We start from the raw sequence: 19,783 nt of genomic DNA on the forward strand, positions 1-19,783 counted from the left end.
TACTCCGGAGGCTGAGGCAGGAGAATGGCGTAAACCCGGGAGGCACAGCTTGCAGTGAGCTGAGATCCGGCCACTGCACTCCAGCTTGGGTGACAGAGCGAGACTCCGTCTCAAAAAAAAAAAAAAAAAAATTCATGCTACTTCATGCAACCCACCTCAAGTGGTTCTCAGCCCTGGGGATTAAATGCATGAGACAGTGTTTATTTAGAGCAGGAGTAAGGCTAATGAAGCAAAGCAGACTTAAGACTAAAAATCTGGAGCCATGGAGACAAAGTCTTATCAGGATAAGGGTAGACATTTTGATTAATGATCAGACTCAAACAGCTTGAGAATATAAACTGAAGGCTCATTAGTTATTAATAATTCCAATTTAATTATAATTAAACCCAAGTTTGGAGTTTCTTTATTTCAAGGGCTCTCAAAAGCCCAACCATCAGCTAAAATCTATCTTGCAATTAGATAATGATTAGGAACTTAATAGAGCAAGAATTGTGTTTTACACTGAAGTTGAATATTACTTTTTTTAAAGTTTATATGCAGATGCTTGCTCTAAATTAGTGATCTGAACTTTTTAATCATAGAACCCCACAGAGTAAACAAGTTTGGGGGCAAAACATCCAATCCATAGACATGTTTTACTATAACACATAATGCACATTACAAAACAAAAGACAAAACTGAAATTTGGTAGTATGAGAAAAAATAAAAATAAAAGTGTCAACATATTCTTCCAGTACCCTAAAGTATCACCTTAAATATCCCTTTGGGGAATACAAACCCCACTTGGTAGATAACTGCTCTGGTTCATCAACTGATAGGGGAAAAACCCAACCACACTCTTGGTCTTCATGTAATTCTGTTAATAAAATTTAAAATAAATATATTAAATAAATAAAGTAATACCTGCTGGTGGAAAAGTTCTTCCTCAACAACCACTCCAGCTGCTTCTTCCTCCTCCTCCTCTTCTTCAGGTATGGTTGTTTTAAAGACTGTACTTCTTTGAGCAACCTCCTAAAAACAATAGTAGTTTAATTTTAAGTTAAAAAACACACTTAGAATCACCACATGCGGGGAGAGGGACCTTTGCTTAAGAGACAGCATTTCGGCCGGGCGCGGTGGCTCAAGCCTGTAATCCCAGCACTTTGGGAGGCCGAGACGGGCGGATCACGAGGTCAGGAGATCGAGACCATCCTGGCTAACACGGTGAAACCCCGTCTCTACTAAAAATACAAAAACTAGCCGGGCGAGGTGGCGGGCGCCTGTAGTCCCAGCTACTTGGGAGGCTGAGGCAGGAGAATGGCGTAAACCCGGGAGGTGGAGCTTGCAGTGAGCTGAGATCTGGCCACTGCACTCCAGTCCGGGCGACAAAGCGAGACTCCGCCTAAAAAAAAAAAAAAAAAAAAAAAAAAAAGAGACAGCATTTCTTGCCAGGCGCAGTGGCTCATACCTGTAATCCCAGCACTTTGGGAGGCCAAGGCGGGCAGATCACCCGAGGTCAGGAGTTTCAGACCAGCCTGGCCAACATGGTGAAACCCTGTCTCTAGTAAAAATATAAAAATTAACCGGGCATGATGGCACATGCCTGTAATCCCAGCTACTCAGGAGGCTGAGGCAGAAGAATGGCTTGAATCCAGGAGGCAGAGATTGCAGTGAGCTGAGATCGCGCCACTGCACTCCAGTCTGGGCATTGCAGCAAGACTGTCTCAAAAAAGAAAACAAAAAGAGACAGCATTTCTGTTTATTATTATTACTATTATTCATCCCTTTTTTTGGAGACAGAGTCACTCTGTCACCCAGGCTGGAGTACAATGGCATGACCTCGGCTCACTGAAACCTTCACTTCCCAGGTTCAAGTGATTCTCATGCCTCAGCCACCCCAGTGGCTAAGATTACAGGCATCCACCACCACGTGCAGCTAATTTTTACGTATTTTTAGTAGAGATGGGGTTTTGCCACGTTGGCCAGGCTGGTCTTGAACTCCTGGCCTCAAGTGATCCACCCACCTCAGCCTCCCAAAAGTGCTGGGATTACAGGCATGAGCCTCCACACTCGGCCCCTGTTTATTATTTTTAAAGGGGTGGGGTCGGGGGAGCAGTATATCAGTAACTTTTGGTTACTGAACTGAAATTTCTGCATAACTAGTAGCAGTTCTTATACCTTCCATATTTCCTACAGGGGAAGAAGCGCCATCCAATTTGAAATACCTGCTGAGAAGTTTCCACTGCTTTGTATCCTATTCTGTTACTAAGAATTCTACAAATTATTTGACATACTAAATTCTTTATACAACTCAACATTAATTCAGCTTAAAGATTTTAGATCCTGGCAAAGAGAAGGTGCTAAATAAATGCTAACCAAGGAAGATGGACCATTCTGAGTCTCTCAATTAGCCAATAACTTCAATTCTGTGACACTGGTCTATCTTTACAAACAGAAATAGCCATTTCACAAATATTAGTGTTTTAACCAAATTAGTAATAAAAAGAAACGTGATTCCTTAGATCAACCACCATTCAGGATGTCAACTAAGAGAAGCTGGAAGCCAACTGTGATCTCAGGGGCCATCAGCAACAGGACCACCTGATGAGTGAGAAGAAAGGACAAGCTCCTTTCATTCCTTTCAGCAACTGATACCTCTTGAATGAAGCAAAATCACGACAGATGAACACTGTTCCCTATTTACCAATAACGGACCAGTGAGGTTCCAATGTATTCTGTGCAGAAATAGGTCTCCTGTCATTCACTAAAGGTACGGCAGAAAGTAACTATTTCCATTTTCTACTAAAAAGGTCAAATACAGATTACTTTCCTGTGGAAAATGCTGACCTGGCACAAATGCAGCAGCGTTTTTGCTTAAGTACAAGGCTAACCTGATGATCTGGCAGCAAGTAAATGAATGTGTCCTCATGAGTGCTGCAGAGCATATAATTTCATTCTGTACCCTGTCCTAAGGTCACTCAAGAAAGAGAATGCTACAGGGGAAGACAAAATATTACTTCAGTAAAAGCTTATCTAACACAGACCAGCTAGTTTACAATGGCAGAGAAAGAAAACCAAAACCCAGTGTCACAGAAATGAGACTTCCATTTGAAATATGCCCAAGAATGTGTTTTGTAAATAAAGTAAGGTGGCAGAGTAGTATTTTGTGGATTTTTTATTACTCTTGGAGGACCAAGGAAGATGGACCATTCTGAGTCTCTCAATTAGCTAGTAAGTTCAATTCTGTGAAACTGGTCTATCTTTACAAACAGAAATAGCCATTTCAAAAATATCAGTGTTTTAAACAAATTAGTAATAAAAAAAAAAATGTGATTCCCTATATCAACCACCATTCAAGATATCAACTAGGAGATAGCAGCATATAAAACAGAAAATAAATTATTAAAAAACTTTGAGAGTACCCAGCTTTTCTCAACTCATCTTAAAATGAGGAATGAGTCAAATAAAATCTTCTATAACAAAATTACCACATTCCAGCTTCTAAAAGCTCGTGGTATACATCCCATATGCAAACACTGGCTCTTAAGGCTCATGATGTAACTTAAGACTATTAGCCTCAGTGAGAAGCTCAAAAAACAGCAATTTGTCCATCTTCATTATTATGAATTACCTTAACATAACTACTTTAAGTGTAACTCTGCTGTTAAGCACTTTTCATTTGAAAACATGCAAAAACCAACTAATCTAATACAGAAAGCCTGTATAAAAAATGCGTGAGCTAATGTCTAAGAATCTAGGTGGAAAAATAATAATAATTTAGAACCAAAAAGCTATTGGGAGGTTTAGACCAAGGAAATTGTTATTAGTCAAGATGCTACTAAATAACTGTGTTTACCCCACGTGTCCTGAAAAGTCCACATAAATGGTCTTACATGACAGGCTTTACTCTCTCTATAAAATGTAGCATTGGTCTGCCTCTGCTCAGAGCCTTGGGCACCTGAAGGTGCACTGATCTGTGCAGTGGTGCCCGGAGCCGGCTGCACCTGCTGATGCTACTCATCCCTGCACAGCTCTGTGCTCAGTCATATAATGCTGGAAGCCTGCCATCAGCCACGGTAGGAGGATTTACACCACAGAAATCAGCAAATGCTACAAATCAGGGCGATCTTATGTGGATGAAAGATGATTTTTATATTTTATATATTATATCCCTACATATAGAAGCAATCATTTGCATATACAAAAGTTTCCATCATATCTATATTCTGGAAAGTTTGGAAGGACTGCTTAATTTTTTATTTCTCTCATAAAAAACATCTTTTCTTTTTTTTGCCAAGGTGACATTTGCTGTTTTTAACCACCCAGTGCCCCTTCCCTCCTGGATAAGAACCCCTTGGTTTACCTGGGTGCACACCCCCCATGGAGCACACGTGTGTTACAAGCAGCCCAGTGCGATGTGGCTGTAGAGGGGAGGAAGAAGGCTTCAGCTCTAATTCCACCCTCCCAACTCCAGAAACTGGTTTAGAGGCGGGCACATGACCCACCCTAGTCCAGTGTGAGTGAGGCCCAGGATGGGTGCCTCACAGGGGATGCAGTTTAGCTTCCCTCCATAACCCAAACACTCAATATTAGATTATTTGCTGGGCTGGATTGCCCATTCTTTTAACAAACTTCTACTGCCTTCTGCTTGCTAGGCTGTTCTGAGAGAGTTCTGTCAGGAACCAGGAGAGAAAGTGGTCTGAATACAGGTCTTACTTCATTGGACAGTCACTTTTGGTATGGATTCATTTAATTGGGTAAGACCATGTTTATCTGTCAGTAGTACTGGACCACATTAGCAACAATCTGTAAACTCCACCATAAAGACCATTTTTTTGAAAGAGCACCTTCCCACAAAAAGCAAATAGAAAAGACGTGCCTCTGGGAGCAGCCGGCGGCTATCCTGCGTCCCCAGGGCAGGCAACCAGAAGAGAGAGAACAGAGAGATCCCCGGGCACACGCTGTGAGCCACTGGATCAGGTCCACTACTTAAATTTTTTATTATGTGAACCCCCAAAATTCCCATTATTTCTAAGCCAGTTTAATTGGGTTTTCTGATATTTCCAATGCCCCAGCAAGAGGAAAAAATACATAAAAAACAAAACTGACTAAGCCAGTTACCAACAATCTTACTGCAAACTAGTCTTTATGGCAGGGATTGTTCATAGATTGTTGCTAATGTGGTCTGGTCCCTACTGACAAATATGGTCTTACTGAATTAAATGAATAATGTCTAATGAAATAAGACCTGTATTCATAATACTTTCTCTCCTCAATTCTGACAGAACTCACTTAAAACAGAGCCTTGCAAGCCAAAGGGAGAAGTTTGTTAAAAGAATGGACCAACCTTGGCCAGGCACAGTGGCTCACGCCTGTAATCCCAGCATTTGGGAGGCCAAGGCAGGTGGATCACAAAGTCAAGAGATTGAGACCGTCCTGACCAAGATGGTGAAACCCCGTCTCTACTAAAAATACAAAAATTAGCCAGGCGTGGTGGTGCATGCCTGTAGTCCCAGCTACTCAGGAGGCTGAGGCAGGAGAATCACTCGAATCTGGGAGGCGGAGGTCGCAGTGAGTCGATATTGCGCCAGCGCACTCCAGCCTGGGCAACAGAGTGAGACTCCTTCTCAAAAAAAAAAAAAAGAATGGACCAAGCAACCAATCAAATAATCTAATATTCAATGCTTGAGTTATGAAGTGGAGCTAAGCTTCAGTTAGCTTTACTAATATGTCATCAGTAATGCTAGCAATACTGTCTGAAGATGCATCTCATGTCACAGTATCTGCTACTTGGTTCATGTCACTGTATCTATTTTTGGGGGGCATTTAATCCTACTGCTCCATTCCAAATACCCTCCTATAACATTGTCTCTAACTTGGAACACATTTTCACACAGAAAAAAAAAAAGAAAGAAAGAAAGAAAGAATGACTAGATTCCACGGGTCACGAAAGTTCATTTAATCGGCCATGTACCCCTTATAACAGTGTTTTTCAGTCTTATCTGAGCAAATCACTACTCTTAACAATGTTTCACAAGAGACATGTTTACAGTAAGGGATGGACAGGAAGATAGCCATGAACAGAACTTTTTATGCAGGCACCTCAGACTCCTATAATGAATGCTGCTATTGCTTTATTTCTCGGAACGTAAGTCATGGTCCAAGTCTGAATTGTTTTAAAAACTGCATCCAGTAAATGCTTCCTGAATTCCTGTTATGTGCCAGGCATGATGCCAGGGTGTAGCAGAACAGGCCCTTGCCCTCAGTGTGCCTCCTCCAGTGAGCGAGAACAAGGTGATGAGCACCGCGCAGGTTAGAGGCCCGCCTGTGCACTCCGGGAGCAGACAAGAAACCCCTACGGGGACGCTGTGATTTGACCCACTGACCACTCCATCTTTCGCACTTTCCTCCCTTGGTTTTCCTGACATCACACACCATTTTCCTCTGACTTCACTGGCTTCATCTACTACCTCCTTTGCTCTTATTCCTAATGTCAATATTTTCTAGGGCTCAATTCTGGACCCTCTTCTGACGAACTTTATTCAGCAAGTCCTGTAATTTACTTTATTTATTTGAGACAGTCTTGCTCTGTCGCCCAGGCTGGAGTGCAGTGGCGTAATCTCAGCTCGTCACAACCTGAGCCTCCTGGGTTTAAGCAATTCTCCTGCCTCAGCCTCCTGAGTAGCCTGGACTATAGGCAGGCTCCACCATGCCCGGCTAATTCTTGTGTTTTTAGTAGAGACGGGGTTTCACCAAGTTGGCCAGGTTGGTCTCTAACTCCTGACCTCAGGTGATCCACCCACCTTCGGCCTCCCAAAGTGCTGGGACTACAGGCATGAGCCACCGTACCAGGCCTGATACCACAGTTTATCTTTGTTACATTTATCAGAAAGTCACTTTATCTTATTCCCTGGCTGCCTTACTCTCTTTAGAATAGGGGCTCCATGATGCCAGAAACCACGTATGGCTTTTTTCCTGCTTATTCCTAACACGAAGTGGCTGGCATATAGCAGATACTCAGGATTTTCCAAATAAATGAATAACCCTGCACTTGTAAATATGGTTAGCTTCCCTACCAGGTTTGCCAGCCTAACATTCCCACTACATATCTCCTTTCAGCACCACTCAGACTGAAATGCATACCCAGTCAGGTTGTAAGGTACAAAACAGCAGAGCCTCCCAGCCTGGAAACTGGGTGAAAAGGTCAGAACCAGTAAGCATGTCAGAACAAGGTTATGACCAATGGCTCCCTTGCAAGGCAACTTACAGCTCTCATGGTAGGCAAGATGAAAAAGCAGTATTACAACTAAAAGGAAAATGAGAAGTACAAACCATCCTGAACTCACAACACAAGCTCCATTAACTTGTTTATGGCAATCGCAACAAATTCCAAACAGAGGCTCAGTGACGCTCTGTACAGCACCTGGATAAGGTGATTCGCTAGGGAAAGACAAGGAGGAAGCCATGTTTTACTGGCTTCAAAGCACACTTTAGCTGCTTTAGACTACTACTGGTAGGGGTATATGCAGTGTCTTTACATGGCAGTGGGGAAGGTAAGGTACTTTGACAAGGATTCTAAGACTGACACACTGAAAACACACACTCCAAGCAGATGTACGTTCCACAGTCTTCAAACTCACAGTTTCATGAACATTCTGAGAGCTAGTAACAAGGTTGATAATGTAAGCATTTACTAGATAAATGTACTATGCCAGACACTATTCCAAGCATTTCCCAAGTACTGTCTCATTCTTATTATTAGCTCACTGATATTGTGTCATTAATATCCACTTTCAAATGAGAAATCTAAGAGAGGTGAAGTAACTTGCCCAAAGTCAGAAAGCTAATGTGCAGTGAAAACAGAAACTGGACACAGACAATCTATTCTGGAGCTTGTGCTAATAATCCGTACTCTATAATACACTCCTATTTATTCCTAAAATTTAAACACAGCTTCAGTTCAATTTACTTAGCAGCTTTGGTCTGTTTATGCAATCAGTTACTGCACGTTTCAATCTGATCTTAATTATACTTGCACAGTGAACTTTCAAGTGAAATTAACATTGTGGTGGTCCTGATAAACTGGTCATACCTCTCCCTGAGAATTTTTCAGTATAACCTTCACATCTTCGCCAGTGCCCCACGAGTTCTGGTTCTTCCAGATGAGGTCAGTTGGGGGGCTGGCTGTGACACCAGCGTTTGCAGCCCAAATCTGTAAAAAACAAAGGATATCAGTACACCCAGAACCCAGCTCTCCCACATGCCAATGACAGCAATGCGACGAGACTCAAACACTTGATTCTAAAAGTCTGAGAACTATGCCCCAGCTACAGAGTGCTATACATAGCTATGTGGCCAGAACTCACAGAGCTTCTCAGGCCTCAGCTTCCCCATCTGATAAGAGGATGATACATAAGGCCCTGAAGTAAAACTGCCTACATTCACATCCTAGTTCCTTTACACACCAGCTGACCCTGAGCAAGTTACCTTCCTTTAGTCATCCGTAAAACACGGCAGAAATGGCACCTGTAACAGGTGGAATTATTGAAAAGAGCAAGTGATAACCCACACTCAGTGGCTGGCTAACTCAGTGACTGGCAGCCTCAGCATTCTATTACTCTATGGGTTTTATGGGCCATCCTTCCATGTTAGACAGCCTTCTGTGACTCCTTCTAATAATGTTCTCTGGCTGCCTACAGCAAGAAATAGAGACCTTCTGCAGCAAACAGCCTATCTAGAATAATCTTATGGAAACTGGTACATCTCCAAACAGAGACAGTGTCACAATACCCTAGAGTATCTGAGACTGCACTCCAAAAAGAATGCTGGAAATGGATAAATCACTCGCTGTTCAAAGGAAAATATAATTGCTGTTGAAATAGGCCAAACAAAGAAATTACATTCTCCTTCTCGTGAGCATGAAAATTCTTTCTATATATCTACTGGCAAAAAAGAATGGATACAGTAAAGAACACCTGGCAGTCAGAAAGCCTAGGTTTGAATTACGGACAAACCACTACACCTCTAGGAAGCTCAATGCCTCTAGCTACAGGGATACTACTGGCCCTGATCTTTTAGAAAGATCATTTAAAAACAAATAGAAACAGAAAAGTTTGTAATTCATACATTTTTATATAACATAAAAGACTTTGACTGCAAAAGGAAAGCTGAAGATGGCAAAGACAAGTATACTTCAATGGGGGCCGGGTGTAGTGGCTCCAGCCTGTAATCCCAGCACTTTGGGAGGCTGAGGCAGGCAGATCACTAGAACAAAGGAGTTTAAAACCAGCCTGGGCAACATGGTGAAACCCTGTCTCTATCAAAAAAAAAGAAAGGGTGAGGAGGGGGGTGGTAACAGGAGAAAAATCTATGAATTACTGATTAGGAGAGAGCCCTTACTTCTTAGATGTTCACCTGAAGAATCCAGATCTTTCATCAGCATTACAAATGGAAAGGGGCACAAGATATTAACTGGGATGAAACTGAAAAAAAGAACTGAATCTGGTCCAACATTTAGATGATGTGGAATGTTAGTGTTTTCCTAATTGTAAGCATTATTTCTCACTAGCATATATGTAATCACATAGTTGGTTTATGCTAATAATCATCATCATAAAAGGTCAATATCCTTGCTGGCTAATTTAACCTAAAACTAATATGTCCTATAGCCATGTCATTTAATACGGCAGCAAAATGTGGCTTGTTAGCACTTAAAATGTGGCTAGCCTGGAATTAATGTGTTGTAAGGGTAAAATACACAGAAGATTTTGAAGACTTAGCTAAATTTTAAAAAAAACGTAAAAGTATCTGACTTTTTAGACTGATTACATGTTAAAGCAATATTTCGGATATATTGGGTTTAATAAAATATAGTTCTAAAATTCATGTCTTTATTATAATGTGGCTATAAGAAAATTTAAAATTACACATGTGGTTCTCATATTTCTATTCTAGAGTTTTAAACTGATCTTTGCTTTTGCCTCTGCAATTTTACAGAAAGACCACTTAGCACTACCATGTTCCAAAGAGCTGCTTATCACATTTAATGCCAGTTAACTGAAGAAAAAAAGTATCACATTATTTTATATGATAATTGAGTTCTCCACTAGACCTCTAGAATCCATGTATTTAGTCCCTGAGGTAGTATACCCAGTAGAAAAAGTAGATGATTGGCATAAGGCTTCCATATTACTTTTGAGATAGAGAGCACACCCAATTCTGAATCCTCTGAATTAAAATGTCAGATTCTTTTTACCACAGTATACAATTTCCGTAAGACATATAATAGGACTGAGCAATTTTCTCTCACTATAGTGATTACTAAAGAGATCAAAGAATATCGTAGTTAGGATAGTTGATCCCATTTTTACCCATTATTACCAAATTAGCATCTGATATTTTCACAAAGTGGCATCATGCTCTCTGAATATACCTTTTGAAAGAGAAGTCTGAGCTTTTGATCGTCAATAGTAAGGTATGTATCAACATAAAATTTTAAACACATTTAAAACACAGGTTTAATATTTTTTAAAGAAGAATATATAAAAGGAAAGAGACAGTCAACTCTACATTCTTTTAGGATGAAAAGAGTGACTTCTTCGAAATCTATATCAAAGTTAACATATTTTATCATTAGCTAAATCTATCTACGAAGTAAAAGCAAAAGAATCTTTTATTTACTCAATGAAACATACTTCTCTAAAAAGTAAGCTAATAACATTTCAGTAACTATTAAAGATGCAGTATTTCAGAACACACCAATTAGAAATCAAGACTCAGAATGCCACTTAGTGATAATTTACAAGGGTGCCTATAATCTAAGGACTTTTATTCAAAACCTACGTTCCTACCCCAACCCCAAAGATAGCTAAGGGTGAAGTAGGGCCTGAACACCAAAATACTACCCAGATGATTTTGAAGCTCACCCAAGGCTGGAGATTGCTGTTATAGACATACGTTAATGCTAAATTCTTAACAGTTCTTTATGCCAAGCAGTGTCTCCTGAATGACACTGGGCTGCAACTATCAGTCAAGAGATAGCTTTTATATCTACTGGAATAGACAAGATAAAAATAATTCAAAGGTCAATTCTTCACTACTCTCAACAAGACAGAATTTTAAAAATCTTTTATAGCACTTGTAATGACCTAATAATATAAAAAGTGCTTTAATGGCCATTTCTAAAATGTTTCTCTTTTAGCCAAAAAACTTTTTTAGTTACTTTGTTAGTTAACACAATGAAGTTAAATTAAATGATGACTAGATTCACTTACTGTAACAGTCTGGCCTGCCTTCAGCACATATCTTGAGGTATATTTGTAACTGACTGATGTGTCTCCAATTTTTCTGATCATCTCCCAGCCTCCCATTGGTTGATCCTACACACAGAAAGGAGGGAGGGAGGGTGTTACTTCAAAGATACAGAAAATTGTGGAATAATCAAATAAATTTATCCATACAGGCAGTTAAACTAAGACCACTTTATGGTCATCTTCCCACGTTTCAGGTTTTCCCACTATAAAAAGAAAACATGATTTTGTCATTTTGTCAAACAGTAACTTCAACAACGAGTTAATTAGTAAGGTACTTAACTTTAAAGAGGACAGAACTGGAAAAAAAGGGTATGAACCAAATTAAATCGTCAAATTCACTGCTAGATAAGGTGCGTCTTTCAAATTTACAATACTATCTAGCTGTCATAATCACAATTGCAAACATCGAGTATTGGATTACTTCAAGCTTTTAAAATAGACACATAAGCTTAGAGACAGAAGAAAATCTGTCATTTTCCTTTTGCATCGGTCCCACTTCTGCCCACATTCAACTCTCATACATGAAAGCATACGGGGCTCAAAAAAAGGGTCAATGGGCCTGGGCGTGGTGGTTCACGCCTGTAATCCCAGCACTTTAGAAGGCCGAAGCAGGTGGATCACCTGAGGTCAGGAGTTGGAGGCCAGCCTGGCCAACATGGTGAAATCCTGTGTGAAAATACAAAAATTTAGCAGGCGTGCTTGCGTGCACCTGTAATCTCAGCTACTCAGGAGGCTGAGGCAGGAGAATCACTTGAACCCGAGAGATGGAGAAGCCAAGATCATGCCACTGCACTCCGATCTGGGCAACAGAGCGAGACTCAAAAAAACAAACAAACCCAAAAAAAGGCTACAAAGAGACCTTAGAGGTTATTCTCTTTAGCATCAAAACTGTTAGTGCTTGTTAGTGCTACTTCATTCATCCAAATTATGTATTCATCCACATGCAAGATAGTTTTAATAACTGTGATAAGACTAATTTTCTTTTTTTTTTTTTTTTTTTTTTTTGAGATGGAGTCTCGCTCTGTCACCCAGGCTGGAGTGCAGTGGTGCGATCTCGGCTCACTGCAAGCTCCGCCTCCCGGGTTTACGCCATTCTCCTGCCTCAGCCTCCCGAGTAGCTGGGACTACAGGCGCCCGCCATCTCGCCCGGCTAATTTTTTTGTATTTTTTTAGTGGAGACGGGGTTTCACCGTGTTAGCCAGGATGGTCTCGATCTCCTGACCTCGTGATCCACCCGTCTCGGCCTCCCAAAGTGCTGGGATTACAGGCTTGAGCCACCGCGCCCGGCGATAAGACTAATTTTCAAAACTATTTTTAGCAGGTCCTGAACGTATGTTTCAAGAAGTGACGTCCATCCCACTGCCGCCTGCAAGTTCCCAGACCATGCCTTCCTCTAATATCATCTCATAATCCATCGTGGCCTGCAGCTCCCTGATGCAGAGCTAGGGAAGGCCTACACTAGTGAGCTCCCGAAAGCCCCAGCCCTAAATTTCAGAAATCTCTGCCATGAATACTTCATGTTTACTTTTAAACATATTTCGGAATAAGGCTTCACGCTATTTTTCATATTAAGTATTAGCATTTGTTCATTTATTTATTTGCAGGGAAAAATACTCCCTTAATATCTGAGTCCAGGCTCTTATCTCCTTCTTTCAGTAAGCTTTTTATTAAGTTAATAACTGAAAGAATATCCACCATTTTCATCCAGTTGCTCCAACTTCTTCACAAATCTGGCTAGGGCAGAGAATAATAATAATTCATCCTCAGAACCACTGTGATAAAAGGAACATGCTTTTCAAAAAAGCCCTGACCCTCTAAAGAAGGGTTAATGAAGCAAATCTTTAAACTACTAGGGTACCCACCTCTTCCTCCTATTTCAATTTTTATTTTATTTTATGAATTTAAGTAAAAAGGACATAAACGCTTATTCCATGAAGACTTAAACGAATCCAAACAAAAACTAAGGAGCTATCACAATTGCAAGAGAACCTAGCAATCCGCAAAGCCTTGCTAGAAAAAAAAGGGTCTATTTTATTACCTGCTCAGAAGTGTTCTTCAAGCGGATAAATTTCCCATCAACATCAATTTCTTCAATGCAAACATTCCCAGTGGCTGAGGCGGAATGAGAGATGCTAACACTACTACTCGCCTCTGATTCTTCCACATCAACCCTCTTCCGCTTTCCTCTAGTTGTACGTACACTGCGACTTGAGGATGCTCGGGATACGGTCACACGGGAAGAAGGGCTTGGAGACAGCTTCAACCTATATGGGAAAAATAAAACAATTCATTTTTAAAACACATATGCTCTTCTTGCCTTAAAAAAAAAACAAGGGCTGGGCACAGAGGTTCATGCCTGTAATCCCACAGCACTTTGGGAGGCCAAGGCGGCTGGATTGCTTAAGGTCAGGAGTTCAAAATCAGCCTGACCAACATGCTGAAACCCCATCTCTACTAAAAATACAAAAATTAGCCAGGCATGGTGGCAGGCACCTGTAATACTAGCTATTCGGGAGGCTGAGGCAGGAGAATGGCTTGAACCCCAGAGGCAGAGGTTGCAATGAGCCGAGATCACACCACTGCACTCCAGTCTGGGTGACAGAGTGAAAACCTGTCTCAAAATAATAATAATAATAATAATAATAATATCCCACCCATGCATTTCTAAAGCAAAATATTACTTACAATCTGTTAGCTAAAGCCAAAGTTTACCTTAACTAATGTAAGCTTCTTCATAAGCTTACATTTATTTTGTTTATTTATTGTTTTTTTTTTTTTTTTTAATAACAATCTGAATGTTTTCTCTAGGGATGGAAGTAATATAACCATAATGCAAGAAGTCTGGTAAATGGGTAGAAAGTCATCTGATCTACTGCCACCCACCACAGCCACTGTTATAGTTGGTGTACGTTTTTCTCTTTTCATACCTGTATTTTCTTATTATCACAATGGATATATAATAAAATTATCTGGCTTTTTATCCTAAATCAGCCACTTTCCTTTTGGAACTTTTTTTTTTCTTTCTTTGAGACAGAGTTTCACTCTTGTCACCCAAGCTGGAGTGCAATGGCACAATCTTGGCTCACTGCAACCTCCACCTCCCGGGTTCAAGCAATTCTGTCTCAGCTTCCCAAGTAGCTGGAATTACAGGAGCCCACCACCATGCCCAGCTAATTTTTGTATTTTTAGAAGAGACGGAGTTTCACCATGTTGACCAGGCTGGTCTTGAACTCCTGACCTCAGGTGATCCACCTGCCTTGGCCTCCGAAAGTGCTGGCAGGAGTCACCACATCTGGCCCTTTTGGAACTCTTTTCTGAGAACAGGCATCAAAAAGATTTATACATTGACCAGATTTAAAATATATATAAAGCCAGCCGGGCGAGGTGGCTCATGCCTGTAATCCTAGCACTTTGGGAGGCTGAGGTGGGTGGATCACTTGAAGTCAGGAGTTTGAGACCAGCCTGGCCAACATGGTGAAACCTTGTCTGTACTAAAAACAAAATTAGCCGGGCGTGGTGACACACGTCTGTAATCCCAGTTACTCAGGAGGCTGAGGTAGGAAAATCACTGAATCCAGGAGGTGGCGGTTGCAGTGAAGCGAAATCACACCACTGTACTCCAGCCTGGGCGACAGGGTAAGACTCCGTCTCAAAAATAAATACATAAATAAACAAATAGCCGGGCGCGGTGGCTCAAGCCTGTAATCCCAGCACTTTGGGAGGCCGAGACGGGCGGATCACGAGGTCAGGAGATCAAGACCATCCTGGCTAACATGGTGAAACCCCGTCTCTACTAAAAAATACAAAAAACTAGCCGGGCGAGGTGGCGGGCGCCTGTAGTCCCAGCTACTCGGGAGGCTGAGGCAGGAGAATGGCGTAAACCCAGGAGGCGGAGCTTGCAGTGAGCTGAGATCCGGCCACTGCACTCCAGCCTGGGCGGCAGAGCGAGACTCCGTCTCAAAAAAAAAATAAATAAATAATAAATAAATAAACAAACAAACAAATAAACAAAATGTAAAGCCTCTTTCAGCCAATTTGGTATTTTACAGTACATTAAATCACCAAAACACTGAAAATCTCAAAGGAAATCCATCCTGATGCAGTTCAGCATTTAAAGTAATGTAAGAGTACTTGAGCAACATTTTCTGTGTTGCAGTAGAAATATGATCTATTACCACCTCTATACCTAGGTGTTAAAAGAAATGACCAAGAAAATAAAGTTCTTTTAAAAATGCTATTTATTTTTATTTAAATAAAAAGGGTGAGGGGCAAAAAGTGGACTATAAGGTAGGGTGACCCTTAAGTTCCTTACCTCTCTTCTTCTCCTTCTAAGAGTTTCCTGTAAGCACTGATTTCCATGTCCAGGGCTAACTTTACATCAAGAAGCTGTTCATAGTCATTCAGCTGTTGCTGCATTTGATCCCTTATTTCCGCCATCTCTCTCTCTTTGTCCGTCAGCATGCGACGAGAGTTGTCTTTTTCTTTAGCAAGCAAGTCCTCTAATTCTTGAATCCTTTCCAAACATGCTCTAGACTTAAGATATAAGGAAACATACTTTCTAGGAACATTCTAATATTAGCACCAGGCAGCTATTTTAAACCATTTCCTAGGCTGGAAAACAAGTACGACCCTATGGAATCTGTAACTCACTAGAATTCAAGAGATTTTAAGAAATTAAAACCCAAAAGTCCTCAAACACAAAACACAGACCTCAGGAGAGTTTTGGCTGATAAAAGAATAAAAGACATATTACATAAATGTAAGTTCTGTAAATACACATATAATTTTTCTGTACTTAGCCAAAAAAATTTTAAGCTGTGGTTTTGGTAAAAGTCAAGTCTGGCTCCCTTACAAAGCCTTTACTTCCTAAAGTATAAATTAAATAAAGAACTTAAAAAGATATAAACACTGCTGACAAAATAAACCTAAGAGTGGGTAAAAGTACGTTTTAGCAGACTGCTGAGGAATATTCAGAAACCAGGGCAAAGGGACTCTGGTTACTATGTGGAAGGCACTACCTACTGTCCCGTTAGGATTGCTGGGCTATCTCATGTTCAATTAGCACACAAAGAACATACAATATAGAGTGATTTGTAAAGTATTACTGTGAATATAGAAGTTGTATATTTGGCATACAAAAATTAAAAATCACACATCCTACATCAGAAAATTCATCTTAGAAATCTTGTGGCTCGCTGGTAATTACTCTTCTGTGTTTCTCCATGACAGAATTCATCTCAGTAGCCTCAGAAAGTGACAACTCTAAAAGACTGATGGATAGCTTAGGCCCTCAGAATCACAAGTACCTGCAACAGAGCAGGACAGAAAGGGCATCTAATGCGCAAAAACTAAATCTAGAAGGTTAGAGATAAAAAGGAACTACCCAATACATAAAAACTACACTCTTGCTAGTAAATTTACTTTTCACAGTAGTACGGGTTCAAAATATTGAAACTGCTTTAACATATACTGGGGCTGAACACCTAAGTAAACCGATGATAAAAACCAGGTTTCTCACTCTCAGAGAGAAAAGATACAGGTGCGTCAGAAAGGAAGCCACAAATGAATCCTGTGGTACTAGATGCAAGTCAGAGACATCTGTATGAATTCATGTTTATCTTAATACAAATGATTAGACAGAAACATTGATAAATATGTGCGTACACATGGATTAGCAGACATAAAATGTTACCCACTTTTATCAGTGAGAGGGCCAAGAAGCAGTAAGAACACTCAGTGCCCAGATCTTAATTTCTATATACCATTCTCCAATAACAAGAACCAGGGGTCCTTGGAGAATGGATAATTCTAGGACTAGAGCAGGGAAAATGTAAGATAAGCCTAGAGCACGTTATAGTACCAGAAAGCAACAAAGTGCTCCCTCCAGAATGTGGCGCTTAAGTCCTGCCCTTTACCCTTGAGGGTAGGCTGGACTTAGTGACCTATTTCCCATGAACAGTGTATAGAAATGGAAAAATAGTGCTGTTGACAGTGGAGAAACTTGACAAACACTATCTTAAACCAAACACCACCAGTGATGTCATGTGGTCATCACATATGTGCAATCCCTGATACAATGTGACAAAACGGGCACTTAAAACCCAAAACCCCAGTCTAATCACGTGAAAAGCACCAGACAAATCCAAATTGGGGAATAGTCTACAGGATACCTGGACAATCCTATTCAAGACTCAAGCTCATAAAAAACAAGGAAAGCCCAAGAAACTGTCACAGACCCGGGGAGGCATGTGGAACCTGGAACAGAAAGAGGATAACAGAAAAACTGGTGAAATCCAAATAGTCTGGAGTGGAGTTCACAGTAATATACCAATGTCAGTTTCTTAGTTTTGACAAATATGCTACGGTAACATAAGATGCTAACAACAGGAGAAAATGGGTGAGAGAAAAACAGTAACTGTCTATAGTACTTTGCCAACTTTTCTGTAAATCTAAAATTATGCCAAAATAACAAGGTTATTTTAAAAATAATCAAGAGTCACTCTAAACCTATTTGGGGGCAGAGGGGTGCCCTGGTTCACGTGCACACACAAAAATATATTTTTAAAGAAAAAAATTGACCAATCAATTAATTAAATTCCAGAGTAGTAGTATATAACTTGACATTCTATTTAGACAGGCACTCCTCTTAAGATGGATATTACAAAGCTAGTCCCTGAACCTCAGAGAACTTGCATTTAACTGCATTTGCAAAAATCATGCTATAAATGGAGAAATCCATTTCCCCGCTACCATGTTCCTTGTATTTTCTTTTTCTCCAAAAGAAAATTTAAAAAGTCATGTAAGTTCAGAATGCCTCCCTTCAATCTCTTTGCTTTATTTCATATATCAGAAGTAGAAGACAGAATGGGCAAAAAGGTAGAATCTAAAGGAGAGTTGATGAGAGATATAAACTACCCAAGATTCACAGATAACCTGAGCCGAGATTTATAAACCCAATGATGTCTCTGACTGCCTTTGATGTTATAGAGCTCTTTAAGACGGAAAAATCAAAATCTAGGTATAGAAGTTTTAAAGTTACTCTGAATCATTCTGTATTTAAAATAGAAATAATTCAATTCTATTTTCAGTAGCTGCACTTACGCTTGTAGAGTAAGATATAAGGAACACAGTATGAGAAGTTAGACCTAGATTCTTCTTTCGAATTCTGCCATTAACTACCTATGAGGCTATAAGTAAGCTGTAACTAACCTCACTAAACCAGTTTCCACATAAGGAAAATGAAGAGATCTAACTAACTAGATTACCTCTCAGATCTTGCCACTAACCCTGAATTTTATGACTTCTGATGATCTTGGGGTTAACTTTTTTTGTAGTATGTAATATAATTGTACTGGTTTCCTAAGGTCTAGCTGCAGCCAAAGTCTCCAGAATCTGGGTGTTAGAAAAACAAAAGTTAGAGTTGTTTTTAAGTACCATGCTGTACTTTTCTCTAAGGCAAGCAGACTCTAAACAACCAATTCATTTGGCCCCAGGTCAAAAATCTAGAAATGCAATAAGCAATGTAAAATTTTTTTTTTTTTTTTTTTTTTTTTTGAGGCGGAGTCTCGCTCTGTCGCCCGGACTGGAGTGCAGTGGCCAGATCTCAGCTCACTGCAAGCTCCGCCTCCCGGGTTTACGCCATTCTCCTGCCTCAGCCTCCTGAGTAGCTGGGACTACAGGCGCCCGCCACCTCGCCCGGCTAGTTTTTGTATTTTTAGTAGAGACGGGGTTTCACCGTGTTAGCCAGGATGGTCTCGATCTCCTGACCTCGTGATCCACCCGTCTCGGCCTCCCAAAGTGCTGGGATTACAGGCTTGAGCCACCGCGCCCGGCCGCAATGTAAAATTTTTAATTCCAAAACATAACACTGGTACCATCTATATATTATTTAAATATATCTTGTAAAACCAGTATTTTAAAAGCCATGTCAATTTCAAGTAAAATTTAAGAAGCACTTTAACTAACCTGAGTTATTTAACCAAAAGGAAATTCTTCTGGCCTAATAGGCAGCATGATGAAACTGATATGACTCAGCAACAAACATGATAAAACAATAGGAAAATATTCAAAAAGATAACATTTTTCTTTTTGATTATTTTTCTAAGGCTAAAATTTATCAACTAATAAAAATATTCCTCAAACTATACTGTTTACCATAAAGTCTGTTACCAATAATGAACAGAGGAAAAGATTCACTCCCAGAAAGGGAAATTAAAAACTATTTTGGCTGAACTATCTGCTAAGGAGTTAGCTCCTGGAAACCCCCAGTGCACTGCCTAACAACATTACTTAAAAACCACTAAGCTAAGGTTAACAAAAAAACTTGCAGCCAGCACAGTGGCTTATGCCTGTAATCCCAGCATTTAAGGCAGTAGCTCACACCTGTAATCCCCTCCATTTTGGGAGGCCAAGGTGGGCAGATTACCTGAGGTCAGGAGTTGGAAACCAGCCTGGCTAACATGGTGCACCCCGTTTCTACTAAAAATACAAAG

The 19,783-nt window shown here is 40.4% G+C and overlaps 1 protein-coding gene across 1 annotated transcript in view; it reads right to left on the minus strand.

The window, feature by feature from the left end:
* The window catches only part of LMNB1 (lamin B1), a 61,942-nt gene that overhangs the window by 3,984 nt on the left and 38,175 nt on the right, over positions 1–19,783 (minus strand). The window contains exons 6-10 of the mRNA XM_033181381.1: positions 15,604–15,824; positions 13,330–13,555; positions 11,253–11,357; positions 8,072–8,191; positions 904–1,011 (exon numbers count right to left, since the gene is read on the minus strand). Of these exons, the coding sequence (XP_033037272.1) occupies positions 904–1,011; positions 8,072–8,191; positions 11,253–11,357; positions 13,330–13,555; positions 15,604–15,824 (780 nt within the window). The remainder of the gene's footprint in view (positions 1–903; positions 1,012–8,071; positions 8,192–11,252; positions 11,358–13,329; positions 13,556–15,603; positions 15,825–19,783) is intronic.

Source organism: Trachypithecus francoisi, unplaced genomic scaffold, assembly GCF_009764315.1.
Source record: "Trachypithecus francoisi isolate TF-2019V2 unplaced genomic scaffold, Tfra_2.0 Lachesis_group2, whole genome shotgun sequence".
Taxonomy (NCBI): domain Eukaryota; kingdom Metazoa; phylum Chordata; class Mammalia; order Primates; family Cercopithecidae; genus Trachypithecus; species Trachypithecus francoisi.